The sequence below is a fragment of the Ailuropoda melanoleuca genome, unplaced genomic scaffold (genome assembly GCF_002007445.2).
Source record: "Ailuropoda melanoleuca isolate Jingjing unplaced genomic scaffold, ASM200744v2 unplaced-scaffold9846, whole genome shotgun sequence".
In the NCBI taxonomy this organism is placed as follows: domain Eukaryota; kingdom Metazoa; phylum Chordata; class Mammalia; order Carnivora; family Ursidae; genus Ailuropoda; species Ailuropoda melanoleuca.
This window is the reverse complement of record NW_023255376.1, coordinates 150964-166449: the sequence shown is the minus strand read 5'-3', so window position 1 is coordinate 166449 and position 15486 is coordinate 150964. Positions and strand designations below refer to the sequence as shown.

The window sequence follows — 15486 nt, the reverse complement described above, 5'->3', positions numbered from 1 at the left end:
TGGTAATTTTCTATCCCAATATTGATGATCAACTGAAAAATATTTTCCTTATGTAATGAGTGTCCTGAATTAGGAAATTGTTCATATTTGAAGTGTATATGAGAATATTAATATTGCCTTAAAATTACAACATAAATTCAAATATTTACATTATCGTATTCTTGTTTTCCTTTATAGATTACTACTTTACACGGAGAAGTGGAAAAAGTGAAACTGGATCAGCAGAGGTAGAACCTTAGACTCCCTAGGTTGAAAGATTAAAGATCAATTTCTTTGTCCATTCTTTTGTCCTTGTTGTAGTTTTTGACATTTATTTTGACACTCCAAATTCCTTTCATCGGCCCTTCCTGTGACTTGTTTTTTCAGGCTGGAACAAGAATTGGATTTTATCCTGTCACAGCAGAAGGAACTGGAAGATCTCTTGACCCCTTTAGAGGAGTTTGTGAAGGACCAGAGTGGGTCTGCTTATCTGCAGCATGCATATGAGGAGCATGGGAAGACGTAAGTAACGGAATAAAGATCAAGGAATGGGGCAAAACTTAGCTACTTTAAAAAAAAAGGGAAAAAATAGAATTGAAGGGCAGGTAATAAAAATTGGTAGAAAAGGACAAGTTCTTAGAGTTGCCATTTATCAGCTTATTTGGCTGTTTTCCGTTTATCGTTTCAGGATGCTTGAAAATGAAGTAATCATTCTGGCAGTTTTGTTTTATAGCATTTTGTACACTTATTAATCTCAAGCTTATACATGACCACTGTAAAGTTTTTATATTTGTCAAGTTTGTTCTTAAATTAGAAATACAAGTTTTATGTGTGTGGTGTCATAGTATCATGGGATATTTATGGCCTCCTGTTTATGTTGACTCTTTTAAATCTAATGTTCATGCAATTGCTTCAGTGATAAATCACTGGCTATTTTAAAGGCAATTTGTTAATCTGGGGGCAGACTGCATAGCTTTCAAAAATTGAATGATTCTGTCAATGTCTTGGGCTGAATATATTTTTGTGTGTGTGTGATTCAGTCTTTTTGTTGATAATATTACCAAGTATCCCTACAGTAACTTTATCTCTCCGGAACTGAAGTTTTGTAATCAGGCCAAATAATAAAGTGTTAGAAAAACTTGTCTGAATGTGCTTCATAAACCAGACTAAGACCAAATCAGACTCCCTTTGGTAATGGATTACTAGTGAGTTAAGACTGAGCTTATTTTCTAAAGGCTTGCAAATTAACTTTTTTGTAGGTGCATTTAATAGTAAGTATTGCTAATCTGTATGGACCCTAGTTCTATTTCTGCTTTTGTATTTCAGCCTTTATGAATCTTTTTTTTTCTCTGGATTGCTTTCTATGCATTCTATCATTTTTTTGAAACCTAGAGACTTATATTTTTGGCCATGAGTACCTAACTGTAATTTGAAGGAATAATTGAAATGTAGTTCTTTCCAGTTGTTTTTATGTAGTCCGATTTATATTGTGATGGAATCTTTAGTATGATCTTCAGCAAACAAGGTAACCAATTGCCTTTAAGTACTCTGGGACAGAAAGGCAATAGTTATCACTAAATCTCATTGAATCTTTTAATCTTTATAGACATTAAAGTTGAAAAACTCTGATCACTTTAATTCGTAAACATATTATTGACTAGGTTAAGCGTGTATGTATGTGTGTAAATAGTTTGGGTGGAAATCTTGAGAATTTAGCCAACTAGTATTTGCTGTGAACTTAGCAGATTATTGTTAATCTCATTTCTCAAAACATCTTTTGTTGGATGATGGAGTATATTTATATAAGGTTTTTTCTTTGAAAATTTACGTATTTAAAATCATTGAAGATATCACAGCACTTACTGAATACTCCTAAGCACCGAATAGCTTCTCATGTATCTAAACTTCTAATGAGTTCATTGTAAGAGCTAAAAAGAGTTTTGTTGCTTCAGAGCTCCCCGGAACATTATCCAGAGGGTAAATAGGTGACTATAAAAGTGCCGAAATGGTTAAAAGCCTTCACCTATGGAGTCTTTTTAGAATATGGTAATAAAAAGGTCATGAATGCCACCTACATAAAAATGTGCCATTTGTCATCACTGAGACCTACTTAGAAGGCAGGGGGAATTGGTGCAAATCCAGCTGTCAGTATCGTCTTTGTATGTCAGTAACAAGGCATAGCAGAGAAAGCAGTTCTTGTTAATATCTTTATTTTACCTGTGTTTTCAGTTACAAATTAGCAGAAAATATAGATGCTCAGCTGAAACGAATGGCCCAAGATCTCAAGGACATTATTGAGCACCTGAATACATTTGGAAATCCTGCTGACCCTACTGACCCGGTGTGTGAACTGCTTTATCTATTTAGACAACCAAAATTTAGTACGAAATTAGCATTCTGTGAGTTCCTTTAGCTAGTCACCTTCTCCTGTCCTCTTGTGCTCCTTACCTGCCTCTACAGATTTGAACTTTGGGGTATAGTTAAGTGGGGCAAGAAATATTTAGGAGGAGAAAAGGTTGTGAGTTTTTTGTGATTATTTCCAGGAGGGTAAAAAAATAAAATGACTTTCCTCCCTAAATTTTCAGGGTTTTCTCCCTGTTCTTCACATAGCTAAATAGGTCCCTGTACTTACTTTTTCTCTTCTTTTACTCATTGGCTACTTCATTCTTCCTTTTACATATTTTTCTATGTATTCATATAATTGTGAGGATATATGCTTGGGTTTATTAGGTATATCCAGGCAATCCTTAAATTATGACTGGGTTATGTCTTAAAAGTTTGATAAGTCAACTATTTGAGTCTTAAAATATATTTTTCCATAGAAACTTTGTTAGATGTGGTTATTAGGTTTCCACCTGCCTTGTAGAATCTACCTACCTCATAACTTAAGTGTATTTTATCATGGGGAAATAAAGTTGAGGCTCCAGTTAGAGAGTTGAGGTATTTTGAATTAATTTGGCCGTAAGAAAGGATTGGTACTTTTCCCCTTTATCTATACTCTAATTAAAGAGCTTATTTCCTCTACCTTTCCTAATTGTCTTAGCAACTAAATGGTAGTTCTTTTACTCTCTCCCACCATGTGGTAAAAGGACTCTCCCATAGTGGGAACTCCCATTGTACTTTCTGTCTGTTGAGTATAATTCGGAGTGGGGCCAGGATCTGGGTAGGTGAGGACAAAGGATATATATCATGATTATTCTCTAGTAAACTCTTTGTCCAATCATACGGACAGTTCTTTATCTATGTACATATTACTAGCTTTTTTAATTATAAAGAGACAGCATGGTGTAGTTGAGAAAGGATGAGAATTTTATTTAAGTCACTTAATCTCTCTGGATCTTAGCTCCTTCTTTTGCAAAATGTCAAGGGTGGACTTAAATGATCTTGAAGTCCCCTCTAGCTATAAAAATTATGCCATTCTCTACTTTGGGTGAATCTAAAATTGAACAAAGACAAATATAAATTAGTCTGGGATTATCCATGCTACTATCTCCTTGTGTTCACATAGATGATCAAGAGTTGACAGAATATAAGTTTTCTTTTTATGAAATATTCGCTCACCATTGTGATTATAAAGTCCACAATTATTTTATAAAAGAATTTTTATGCATAAGTAAATACGTGCAGATTTAGATATGAGGCAGAGCTGATGTCTAGTCTCTCTGTGTTGAAATAAAGTAAGAGAAGTTTCTGAACAGAGTAAGTAAAAAGGGACCGTAATCCTATCCTTATCCTTTTTCTCTACTTAGCCTTGCTTGGATTGTTTTATTTTATTTTGGTAGTGGGGAGTAAATGGTGTGAGTCTTTTGTTTTCGTTTTTCCTCACAAGGGTGATTGAGATATTTAAGATGAGTGAATTAAAGATAATTGCTGCTCGATAGCAGGACAAAAGAAGCAAGAGATCAGCAACAATTCATCTCATTTCTCGGCATAAATCATTGGGCGAGAAGCAGAGAAAACATTTGCTGAACAATAATATTCTTGAAGATAATTTATTGTAACCAGATCAACAAAGCTTCCTTACTGTGGGCCATACACCAGGGTAGAAAAATAGCCACAGTGTTTAACAGTATTCACAATGATGGGATTTACCTGTTTATTTTTACCATTTGTATGCAGGGGGGCGGGTAGGGGATGGAGTAGAGGGTGGGGGGATTGGGGGAGATGAGAGAGACCACCTAACACCTAAAATTTTTATTAAGCAGATCCATATTATAGGTCTATGGTCTTCGGTTACATTTTCTTACAAAAACTCATTGTTCCTACTACAACTTGTATTTCTGTTTGTTATGTTAAAATACACTAGATTTCTGTTTTCATTACATACTGTTCTTTTAAGTGTGGTAACATTTTCATTTCCTCCTACTTTCATTATTATCCTGGACTTCACTAGAATAGTCATCAAAAGTATTCTAAAAAATTTTAAATGTCTAGAGTGTCTCATTACAAAGTTAATACATATACTTACTCAATGTATTATGTTGGAAAATATGGAAATCTGTGAAGAAAATTAAATCACCTCTATTACCAGTACCCTGCTAATGTATTGGTATATTTTTTCCAAGTCTTTTTGCTATGCTGGTAAAAATTCTTCTTTTGTTTTAAATAGCATTGGAAGCATACGTATATGGAGTTTTATATTCTGTCTTCATTTCATATTCTTTCACAGTGTTTTCTCAAAATTTTAAGCATTCTTTGAAAACTTCGGAAATCTTTGAAAATATTAATGACTTTATAATATTTCATTAGAGGTGACTTTACCATAATATATTGAATTATTTTTTTAAATTGGTGGAGAGATTGTTTCTAATTTTTTGCCATTATACAATTGCTCTGTAATGACCAGTTATGTTTAGATTTGATTATTTCCTCTGGATAGGTTCCTAGAAGTAGGATATATTGAGTTAAAAGGTATGAATATTTTAAGACTGTTGATATATATTGCAAAAATTTACATTTTGAAGGGTTGGGTCAATTTTTATTACTATAGGCTGTATAGGAATGTACGTATTTTCTCCACACAGTTGACAACTGAGTATTACCATTTATTAAGAATTGCTGACTTGGAAATCTTGCTATTTGCAACAATATGGTTGGACCTTGAGGGCATTATGCTAAGTGAAATAAGTGAGACAGAGAAAGACAAATACCGTATGATCTCACTTATGTGTGGAATATAAAAAAACCAACACCAAAAATAGAAGCTCATAGATACAGAGAACAGATTGGTGGTTGCCAGGGGCATGGGTTGGGTGGTGGGTGAAATGGGTGAAGTCGGTCAAAAGGTACAGGTTTCCAGGTATAAAATAAGTTATGGGGATGTAATGTACAGCATGGCTACTATTGTTAATAATACTGTATTGCATATTTGAAAATTGGCAAGTAATTAGATCTTTAAATGTTATTATCACAAGGAAAAAATGTTTTTAACTACATATGGTGATGGACGTTAACAAGACATATTGTGGTGATCATTTTGCAATATGTACACGTAGCAGACCATTACATTATATGCCTGAAACTAATAGAATGTTATTTGTCAATTAAACCTCAACAAAAAATTGCTGACTTTATTGAAAGAATATTTTAAATTTTATATAAATTTCTTGTGAAATGTCTCTTAATGTTATTTTACTTATTTTTGTACTGTAGTAGTGTCTTATTGAATCACAGGAATCAACTTCTTGACAGTTACAAAATAGTTAGATTGAAGTAATAAAAGATGTAATGAACATTACAAATATGAAATAGCAAAAAAAGCCATTAATATTTTATATATCCTCAGTCCATTTCTTACCAAAAGAAATGAAAAGTTACTTCCTAATTTCAATTTTTTATGTTTGTTTTGTTTACCATATCAGAATAATCATAATCTAAAGATTTTGTATGTGTTTTTAGCTCCGGCAGATCTGCAAGATCCTGAATGCTCATATGGACTCTCTCCAGTGGATTAATCAGAATTCAGGTGGGAGTTTATTTGTATGTGAAGCTGTCTGTTACTGCAACTAGAAAATGTGGCGCAAGTAAGGTTTTGTGCGCCATGACCACACTCAAATGAGAACTTGGTTATAGGGGTGTTACTTAACTTACAGTATGTATACATTAATTCTGAAGAACTATACTTGCTTGTTTTTATAAAATGGAGCACAGTAAGAATAAACCAGAAACTAATGAAAATAGGGGCTGTATAGGAATGAGGTGGAGGAGACGGGGACAGAAGCAGGACTTCTCTAGGTATGCCTCTTAACATAGTTTTGATTTTTGGCCCACATGAAAGCTTAAATACTCAAAAAGTAGAATTAAGCCAAAAATACTGGGAAGAAAGACAAATGCTAAAATCGAATATATACAAGCTGAAACCAAACAAACCTACGTAACTATAACATAATCATTCAGCTCAGATAACTTTTGAACGTGGTGTTCTTGATAGTACATTTTTACGAAGATGTAATCTTAAGGACAAAAAGAACTGCAAAGAAATCTTCAACTTTCTTAATAGGTTATTGTTAGTTTCAGAATTATACTATATTATGTTTATATATATTCTAATATAACAGTATTTTTGCCATCCTGTATATTATAGGATAAAGCAAAGGCGTAAGGATAGTGATGATAATGGAAGGCAAGATAAAATGGAATATATTATTCTGTTCCTTCTTTTATGTTTGTATTGTAAATTTGATGCAAACATTAGTATGACTTCCTGTTCCCTTGTTCTGTTTATAGAAAGGGCCAAGAAGCAATGACTAACCCCACTAGCAATGAACAGCACATCAAGCACCTAAATCTTGCTTTCTAAATACCATTCCCATTAAAAGTAACCAAGGCTTCTTGGGGAGATATGTAATCTCAGGTTTCAGGCGGGGAATGTACAGGGTCAGTTTGGAACTTTTTTATTTTTTATTTTTAGTCTTTTAGAGAGAGAAAGAGAGTGAGCATAAGGACAGGGGAGGGGGGCACAGGGAGAGGGAGAGAGAGAGAATTTTAAGCAGGCTTTATGCTCAGCACAAAGCCTGACCTGGGGCTTGATCTCATGACCCTAAGATCATGACCTGAGTGGAAATCAAGAGTCAGATGCTTAACCAACTGAGCCACCCAGGCACCCCGGGAACCTTTTATGCAAGAAAATAGATTGTTCAAAACTAATGGGGTTATATGAGGACACAAGATTGTGCTTCAGTGGGCTTCTATTGGCCAAATTAGGGTAGTTTGAACATCAAAAAGAATATCAGTAATGGATTATTATAATACATTGAGGGGGGGAATCCATGAGTCCTCAGTGATTGGGGGGAGGGAGAGAGAGAGAGAAAAATGGGAGCTACAGGGAAAAGCCTTTATAGAAGGATGCCAGCTAATAATTGTAGAGGGAATGATAGAATTAGAGAACTGCAATTAAAAAAATTTCAACAGAGCATTTTTATTAAGCTTACCCTGATCTTGAATATCTTGCCTCATTTATAAAATGTTTCAGCTGTCAGTCATTTCTTGGCAGAGAAAATATGCTAGAAGGTATGGGCCAAATACAGATTGCATGTTACTGAGTTAATTTAAAAAAGTAGTTTTACCGAAGTATAATTTATATACCGTAAATTTCACCCATTTAATTGTACAGTTTAGTGAGAAAGTCACCATTTTGCCTCCCCAGCATCATGATGATTCAGGCAAGGGTCATCAGTGAATGCTAATACCACTGAGTTTAAGATTGTTGGGGAACTGGTGATGGGTAGTAAGGAGGGCACGTATTGCATGGTGCACTGGGTGTTATACGCAACTAATGAAGCATTGAACTTTACATCGGAATCCGGGGATGTATTGTATGGTGATTAACATAATATAATAAAAAAATCATTAAAAAAAAGATTGTTGGGGAACAGGATATGTACATGGTCTCAAAAGTATCACTCCACATATTACTTAAAAATTATAAAGAAGAAAATGTGCCTTTACAACAGATCTGACAAGTACCACTTTAATAACCAAGTGATAAAATTTAATATCACTAATAGCGGGATAACTCAATGTGCCTCTTGATCTGACATGATAAGAAATATATAATATCATATAGGTAATATTCTTATCAAAACTGGTTCATCTGAATCTAATTATAAGAAAACAATGAGACATTCTACAGGTGAGACCTTTCGAAAGATAATGTAGTGTTCTTATAAAAAATGTTTAACTAAATAAAATCACAAAAAGATAATCAGACACTCTGTGTAACACATTGTGAAACATAATTGGCTTGGGACTTTTTAAAAAGTCAGTCATAGGAAACAAAAAAATTCAAAACCAAGTTAAGGGGATTGTCTCAGATTAAAAGAAACATAATAATTAAGTTTACTATGTTAATTTTGGATACTGGATCAAAACCAAGAAGACTTTATTCTCTTTTTTCTTTTCTTCCCTTCTTCCCTTTTTTCTTTCTTTCTTTCTTTTTCTTTCTTTCTTTCTTTCTTTCTTTCTTTCTTTCTTTTTCTTTCTTCCCTCCCTCCCTCCTTTCTTTTTCTTTTTTTCTTTTCTTTTCTTCTTTCCTCTCTCCTTCCTTCCTTCCCCCTCCATCCCTGCCTCTTTTCTTTTTTCTTTTCTTTTCTTTTCTTTTCTTTTCTTTTCTTTTCTTTTCTTTTCTTTTCTTTCTCTTGTTCTCTTTCTTTCCCCCCTTTCTTTCCTTGCCTGCCTTCCTTTGTTTTTATTTTTTATTGAGGTATAATTGATCTATAACATTATATTGGTTTCAGGTGTACAACATAATGATTTGACATTTATACACACTGTGAAATGATCACCACAATAAGTCTAGTTACCAAAAATCACCATACAGAATTACAAAAAAAATTTTTTTCTTACTCTTTTGGCAATTTTCAAGTATGCACTACAGTATTGTTGACTATAGTCACCATGCTGTATATTACATCCCCAAGATTTATTTATTTTATATTTGAAGTTTGTACCCCTTGACCCCTTTCACCCATTTTGCCTTCTCCCTTCTAGCAAACACTGTGCCGTTCTCTGTATTTATGAGTTTTGTTTTGTTTGTTCATATGTTTTGTTTTTTAGATTCCACATATAAGTGAAATCATATGGTATTTGTTTTTGTCTGACTTATTTCACATAGCATAATACCCTCTAGTTCCATCCTTGTTTTCACAAATGGCAAGATTTCATTTTTTTATGGGTGAGTAGTATCCCGTTGTGTGTGTATATGTGTGTGTGTGTATACCAAATCTTTTTCTAAAAAAATTTTAATTCCAGTATAATTAATGATGTATTAGTTTCAGGTGTATAATAGAGTGATTCAACAATTTATATATATTACTCAGTGCTCATCATGATAAGTGTACTCTTAATCCCCTTCACCCACCTCCTCTCTGTGTTCCAAATCTTCTTTATCCATTCCATCCAGCAATGGACACTAAAGATTATGGCCATATCTTGGGTATTGTAAATAATGATGCAATTAACATAGGGCATGTGTATCTTTTCAAATTAGTGTTCTCATTTTCTTCAGAGAAATACATGGTACTGGAATTGCTGGATCATTGGTAGTTCTATTTTTAATTTTTTGAGGACCTCCATACTGTTTTTCATAGTGACTGCACCAACTTATATCCCCACCAAAGTGCATGAGGGTCCTTGTTTTTCCACATCCCTGCCAACACTTGTTATTTCTTATCTTTTTGATAATAGGCATTCTGACAGGTAGAGGTGATATCTCATTGTGACTTTGATTTTCATTTCTCTGATGATGACTGACGCTAAGCATCTTTTCATATGTCTGTTGGCCATCTGTGTATCTTCTTTGAAAAAATAATCTATCCATGTCTTCTGTCCATTTTTAATTGGATTGGATTGTTTTTCTGGTATTGAGTTGTATAAGTTCTTTATATATTTTAGATATTAATCCCTTATTGGATATATCATTTGCAAATATCTTCTCCCATTCAGTGGGTTGCATTTTCATTCTGTTAATGGTTTCCTTCACTGTGCAGTTTTTCTAGTTTGATGTAATCCTTTTTTTTTGCTCACCTTTGCTTATGGAGTCAGATCCAAAAAATCATTGCCAAGACGGATGTCAAGGAGCTTATCACCTATGTTTTCTCAAGAAGATGTTATTTAGAACAATTGGGGAAACTGAAAAAGAACTATACATTAAATTATATTAATGAAGTTTTAATTTTTTTTACATGTGTTACTATGGTCCTGTAGGAAAACATTTTTATCCTTAGAAGTTGTATGCTACATTATTTAGAAAAGTGTCATGTCTAGTTTTCTTTCAAGTGGTTCAAACAAAATCCTGTGAGGAGAAAGAGATTGAGCAATTTGAGGCAAAATAGTGGGTTAATCTACATAAAGGATACACAAGTTTGTGATTTTTACTATTCTCTCAACTTTCTATAGATTTAAAATAAAAATATGGGGGAAATAATTTTTATAGACTTTTGCCTAAAATGTGGAATATTAGTGAGACCTCCGTAATGGAGATAAATGGGGGCTAGTTAGGCAATCAGTTGTTTCTCTTTTTAGAGATGTAGTGTGAAAATAATACAAATTTTCTCATTTCTCATTTCCAGATTCCTCATTTTCTTCATTAATAGAGGTCATAAACGATGAACTTCTTCACCTTTTTTCCTTTCTAGACATACCTATACCATCATCGACCTTTACTTCCTTCTCTCAGAGGAAGAAGTGTCCTATCCCTTTCTTTTTTTTTTTTTTTTAAAGATTTTATTTATTTATTTGACAGAGAGAGAGACAGCCAGGAAGAGCGGGAGCACAAGCAGGGGGAGTGGGAGGGGAAGAAGCAGGCTTCCAGCAGAGGAGCCCTACGTGGGGCCCGATCCCAGAACGCCGGGATCACGCCCTAAACCAAAGGCAGACGCTTAAAGACTGCACCACCCAGGCGCCCCATCCCTTTCTAAACTCTTTTGAATCATCAGAGGGATGTTAAGTTCTATATTGATTTAGTATTAATAACCTGATAGGGAGAAGTTTCTGAGCCTGATAGGTATGGATGGGTTCAAATCAAGGCATTACCACTTAATAGTTGTGTGACCTTAACTGTTACTTAATCTCTCTGAATCTATATCCTCATTTGAAAAATGAGGGAGAATATTTACCTTTCAGGGTTTTTTTTTAAGGACTAAAAGAAACAGTGTTGAACTTTCCTTAAGCAGTGCCTGGCCCGGGTTGGCAATCAGTAAATAACAGTGGTGGAACTGGTTATCAGAGATTATTGTGTATAGGAGAGAGAGAGAAGGAGAAAGACAACAAAGCCATTTGACTCAAAAGGTAGCTATTAAATTGGTCTAGAGAAGGCAGTTCCAGGAAGATTATCACTGAAAATTACTTACCTTGGAGAAGTTGTAAGAACAGCTGAGATGTGGGAGAATGTCAGTGACTGGAAAATGCTAAGGAATAAGATTATGCAAAGTTTGACTCAGTTGTCTTCCTGTGTGTTGCATATTTTCCTACAATAAACAATGCATCTTGGGTAGAGTTAGGGGGATGTCAAAATGTAAATACGCTGTAAAGAAAGATTACAATAATTTTTTTTCTCTTGGCTGGGATCTTCTTTGTCATAAGTGAAATATCAAGGCTCTCAGCCAATGTTTTCCTACTAATAAAATTAAGGTTGCTAGTGCTGCAGAGGACTTACTTTATATAAATGAAGAAACTGTGGCCCGGACAGGTTAAATGACTTCCCTAAGAACACACAGCTAATTACTGGCAAAGCTAGGACCAGAATCCAAATTTTCTGATTACCAGAACAGTATTCTTTCTCCTGACATGCTCTCAAAACAATTCTAATGTAGGCATCACTGGATATAAAAAAAAATCTTAATCATGTACCAACAATAGAGGACAAGGGTTTTGAAAGTATGATTATGATAGTACTTTGTATGGGACATATTTTCTAAGTGTCTGGGTAAATTTCTCAGTCAACATAGGGTAAAAAGAGTAAGACTATGGATAGTAATGATTACTGGGAATTACTTTTTTGCCTAAAATTCAGTTGAGCTGGAGATGCAATAAGGTTTCCTGTAGGCTCTCAGCTGAGACAATGGAGGTCATGATGAAGAGAGGGGAAAGGCCCAGTAATTCCTGATGCTGTGGGCTCCTTTTTGCTGTTTCTACCCAAGGAACATTTCCTTTTCATATCAGGATATAACATGATCAAGTAATGGAGAGTGTCAGGCTTCAATTATGCTGAGAAGTGGTTTTTTTTTTTTGATGGTGGTGGTGGTTTATTTTGCTTTTTAGTAGTTAATGAAATCATATCTGCTGAAATGGTCTGTGGACTGAGAAGTTGAAGGTTAAACTTCTCAATAAGTCCATTTATTCACAAGCAAATAATAGTTCTAGAAGAACTAATTCATGTGCTATTTTTAACCATGGAAATAATGCATTTTTTTCCTGAAGAAAAATCTCAACTGTATAGTTTTGTTTTGCTTTTTTAAAGATTTTATTTATTTGAGAGAGAGAGAGAAAGCACAAGCAGGGGAAGGGGCAGAAGAAGAGGGAGAAGCAGGCTCACTGCTGAGCAGGGAGCCCGAGGCAGGGCTCCATCCCAGTACTCTGGGATCATGACCTGAGCTGCAGGCAGATGCTTAACTGCCTCAGCCACCCAGGTGCCCATAACTGTATAGGTTTTTAAAAATTATTTTAATGTCAAAATCTGTGTTTTAAAAGGTTTCTGGGAAATGTTTTTGTAATTTAATATCCTTAACTGGCACAATTTTTTCCTATTGTAAGACATAGCAACTATAATGCTAATAGGATCATGTATTTAACTTAAGAATCAGCCTATTTTTAAAAGTGACTTAGAAAACACACAGTATACTTTAAATATGTTAAAAGATTGCACTGTCCAAACAACTGTTCGGTATTCATGAGTGAGTTAGAGAGAAGCAGGCCCCTTTTTTTCTCTAACCTCCATAGAACTCACTGTGATGGGACTGAGCTGGAAAGTGGTCAGAGATAAGTACAAGAGCATTGAATCAGGGAATGTCTGAACATGCGCGGATATTGACCAGGTCTCAAATTTGATATTCATCCGTTGTTTAACATTATCTCTGCCTCTTTTCCTCCTGATCGGTATAGATAATTGAGAGTTAATAGTAGCGATAGTCAAATACCACTTTCCTCTCTTGTCTTTCTCTGTAAAAATTTACAGCCTTATTTCAAGGTTTGCTTGATGGCAATGCTACAGTCACACATCTGTCTTCTGAGTTGGCAGTCACTGAAACTGCAGCAGCTCCAGCTCTTCTGGGACCACTTAGGACAGAGTTGACAATCAATCTGAGCTAATTTGCTATTCATTTTAAATATATGGAGCTGCTTCTCTTAGAGAGCGGGGGAGGTAGGGGCGAAGGACAGGCATTTTTTGTTTCTCCATATACCAAACCATTGTTGGGTCCATAACATTAATATTTATCACATGCCACAATAAAGGGATGGGCAGTGTAAAATCCTAAACTTACCATTATTTAGGAGTTCCTTGAGTATTTTCATGGCATTTTGCTTTTTTGGTGAGGTGTCCGAAAGCATCACGACTAAAATATATTTCATCCATGATCTTTGTAGTCTCTTATGGGTTACAACCCCGTAATTATTTAATAGCTGCTCACAACATTTTGACTACTATTTAGGGAAAAATGAGAAGACTCCTTGGAGTCATTAAAAATGCCATAAGGAATTTTGTGATGTTTCCAAAATAAAGTCCCATTAGCACCGGTCTCTGATCACCTTATTTTTTTCTTTTTGATGTAAAATGTTCTTAGTTGTCTAGTGTGGTATGACTAACTCTTGCGTAAAATGCCTTCAGGATCATTTCAGAGAAGCAGCTTTTTGTGATATGTTACAATTGTAATTCATTTTACCCAATATTAATATTTATTGTTTGGGGGGATTATTTTAAATTAGAGTTTTCAGGGTTGGGTATTTTTAAACATTTTTTTAGACAAAATTGAGATAGATTTGACATATAACATTATATTATTCTCAGGCACACGATGCCATAATTCAATATTTGTATATATTGTGAAATGATTGCCACAATAAGTTGGGTTAACTTCTGTCACCTTACATAGTTACAAAAAAAATTATTTTTCTCATCACAAGAATCTTGTGATGACAGCTCTCAATATCTGCTTTCTTAGCCACTTTCAAATATTCAATATGGTATTATTAACTATAGTCACCATGCCATATTTTTTTAAAGAAGCTTGGTCCAGGTAAATGCTTTAAAAATATTTTTATTAGTTTACTTTCATCCCTCTTATATTTGAAGAGCATCAAATGCTGAGATGCCAAAAGATGCCTTTGAATTCCAAATAAAATGTCTCTTTTCTCTTTCATCCTCTAAAATAAAATCTGATTTACTGATTAAGGTGGTTTCTTTTACCTCCTCTTTTTCTAAAATTCTTTCGGAAATCTTGGTGACATTGGTTGATCAGCGAGGTCATCTATTGTGGTCTGGAGTATAGTGTTCCACTTCAGATACTTGAGAAGCAAATGCTCTTGATCTGCCAGAGATGTGGCAACTCACTCTAAGGGGCTCTTGAGCTCAACAGAGACAGGTACTCGCTTCTTCCCATTGCAGTTAACTGAAAGGTATTTTATGTCTTTCCATTGTTCAGTGTGCTACCTCCTCATCTCCACTCCCCTTTACAGACAAGATAGATTTATCGTCACATTATTGTTCCTTGATTCTAAATAATCTCTTGTGGGTGAGATTAGGGTACGAAGGTTAAAAATGATGAAGTCTTTGGCTCCTGTTAGAAAATAGTGCGTGATGGTTAACATTCTCAGAGCTCCACTTCTAAAATTCCTTTTCTATATGTAAATCCAGATTTGAAATACACTCAATGCATCTGCAAAATTAGATTTCTCACTAATCCTGCTTATGTACATTTTGTGCCCAAGTGAATTTCCTCAGCTGGAGAGCCTCCCCAGATGAATTATATGTACCATGATTTAAATCACTCCCAAATAGCAGGATTTATATTGTTTGTGAGATATACAGGTTTTTCTCCAAGGTAATTTTCTTCCTGTTAGTGACTAAAAACTATTAATATGCTGGAGTCTTGCTATAATGCTGTTTTTGGGCCCATGCTCAATGGCTACCTCATAGATAAAATGGCCTGATAGTATTTCACTGATGAAATCTCCCTAGATGGGGTTCAGCTAGGCCTGCCTTATTTTGAGCACTTCAGTGTTTGAAAGGACAACAAATAGCATTATGCTGTGGTGCCAATTACTAGCTCAGCATAGTACTTTTTCTTTAAACTCTTCACAGCATTTGACAAACAGGCATACTGTAATAGAAAAAGCACTTGTAGATGGGAGTCTGAAGATACGAACTCTGGTATCATTTTTCATTAGCTTTGGCCTTTGGGAAGCTACTGAACCTTACCTTCTTGAGTTTTTAATTCTCTCTATCCTGATGGATATTGTGGGATTCAAATAAGGTAATAGGTATAGCCATTTTGAAAACTGAAGTACTGTATA

General features: G+C 34.7%; 1 protein-coding gene across 1 annotated transcript in view; it reads left to right on the top strand.

Moving 5' to 3' along the window:
• The window catches only part of NUP62CL (nucleoporin 62 C-terminal like), a 43304-nt gene that overhangs the window by 13953 nt on the left and 13865 nt on the right, over positions 1 to 15486 (top strand). The window contains exons 6-9 of the mRNA XM_034653576.1: positions 178 to 227; positions 367 to 501; positions 2209 to 2320; positions 5878 to 5944. Coding sequence (XP_034509467.1) covers positions 178 to 227; positions 367 to 501; positions 2209 to 2320; positions 5878 to 5944 — 364 coding nt within the window. The remainder of the gene's footprint in view (positions 1 to 177; positions 228 to 366; positions 502 to 2208; positions 2321 to 5877; positions 5945 to 15486) is intronic.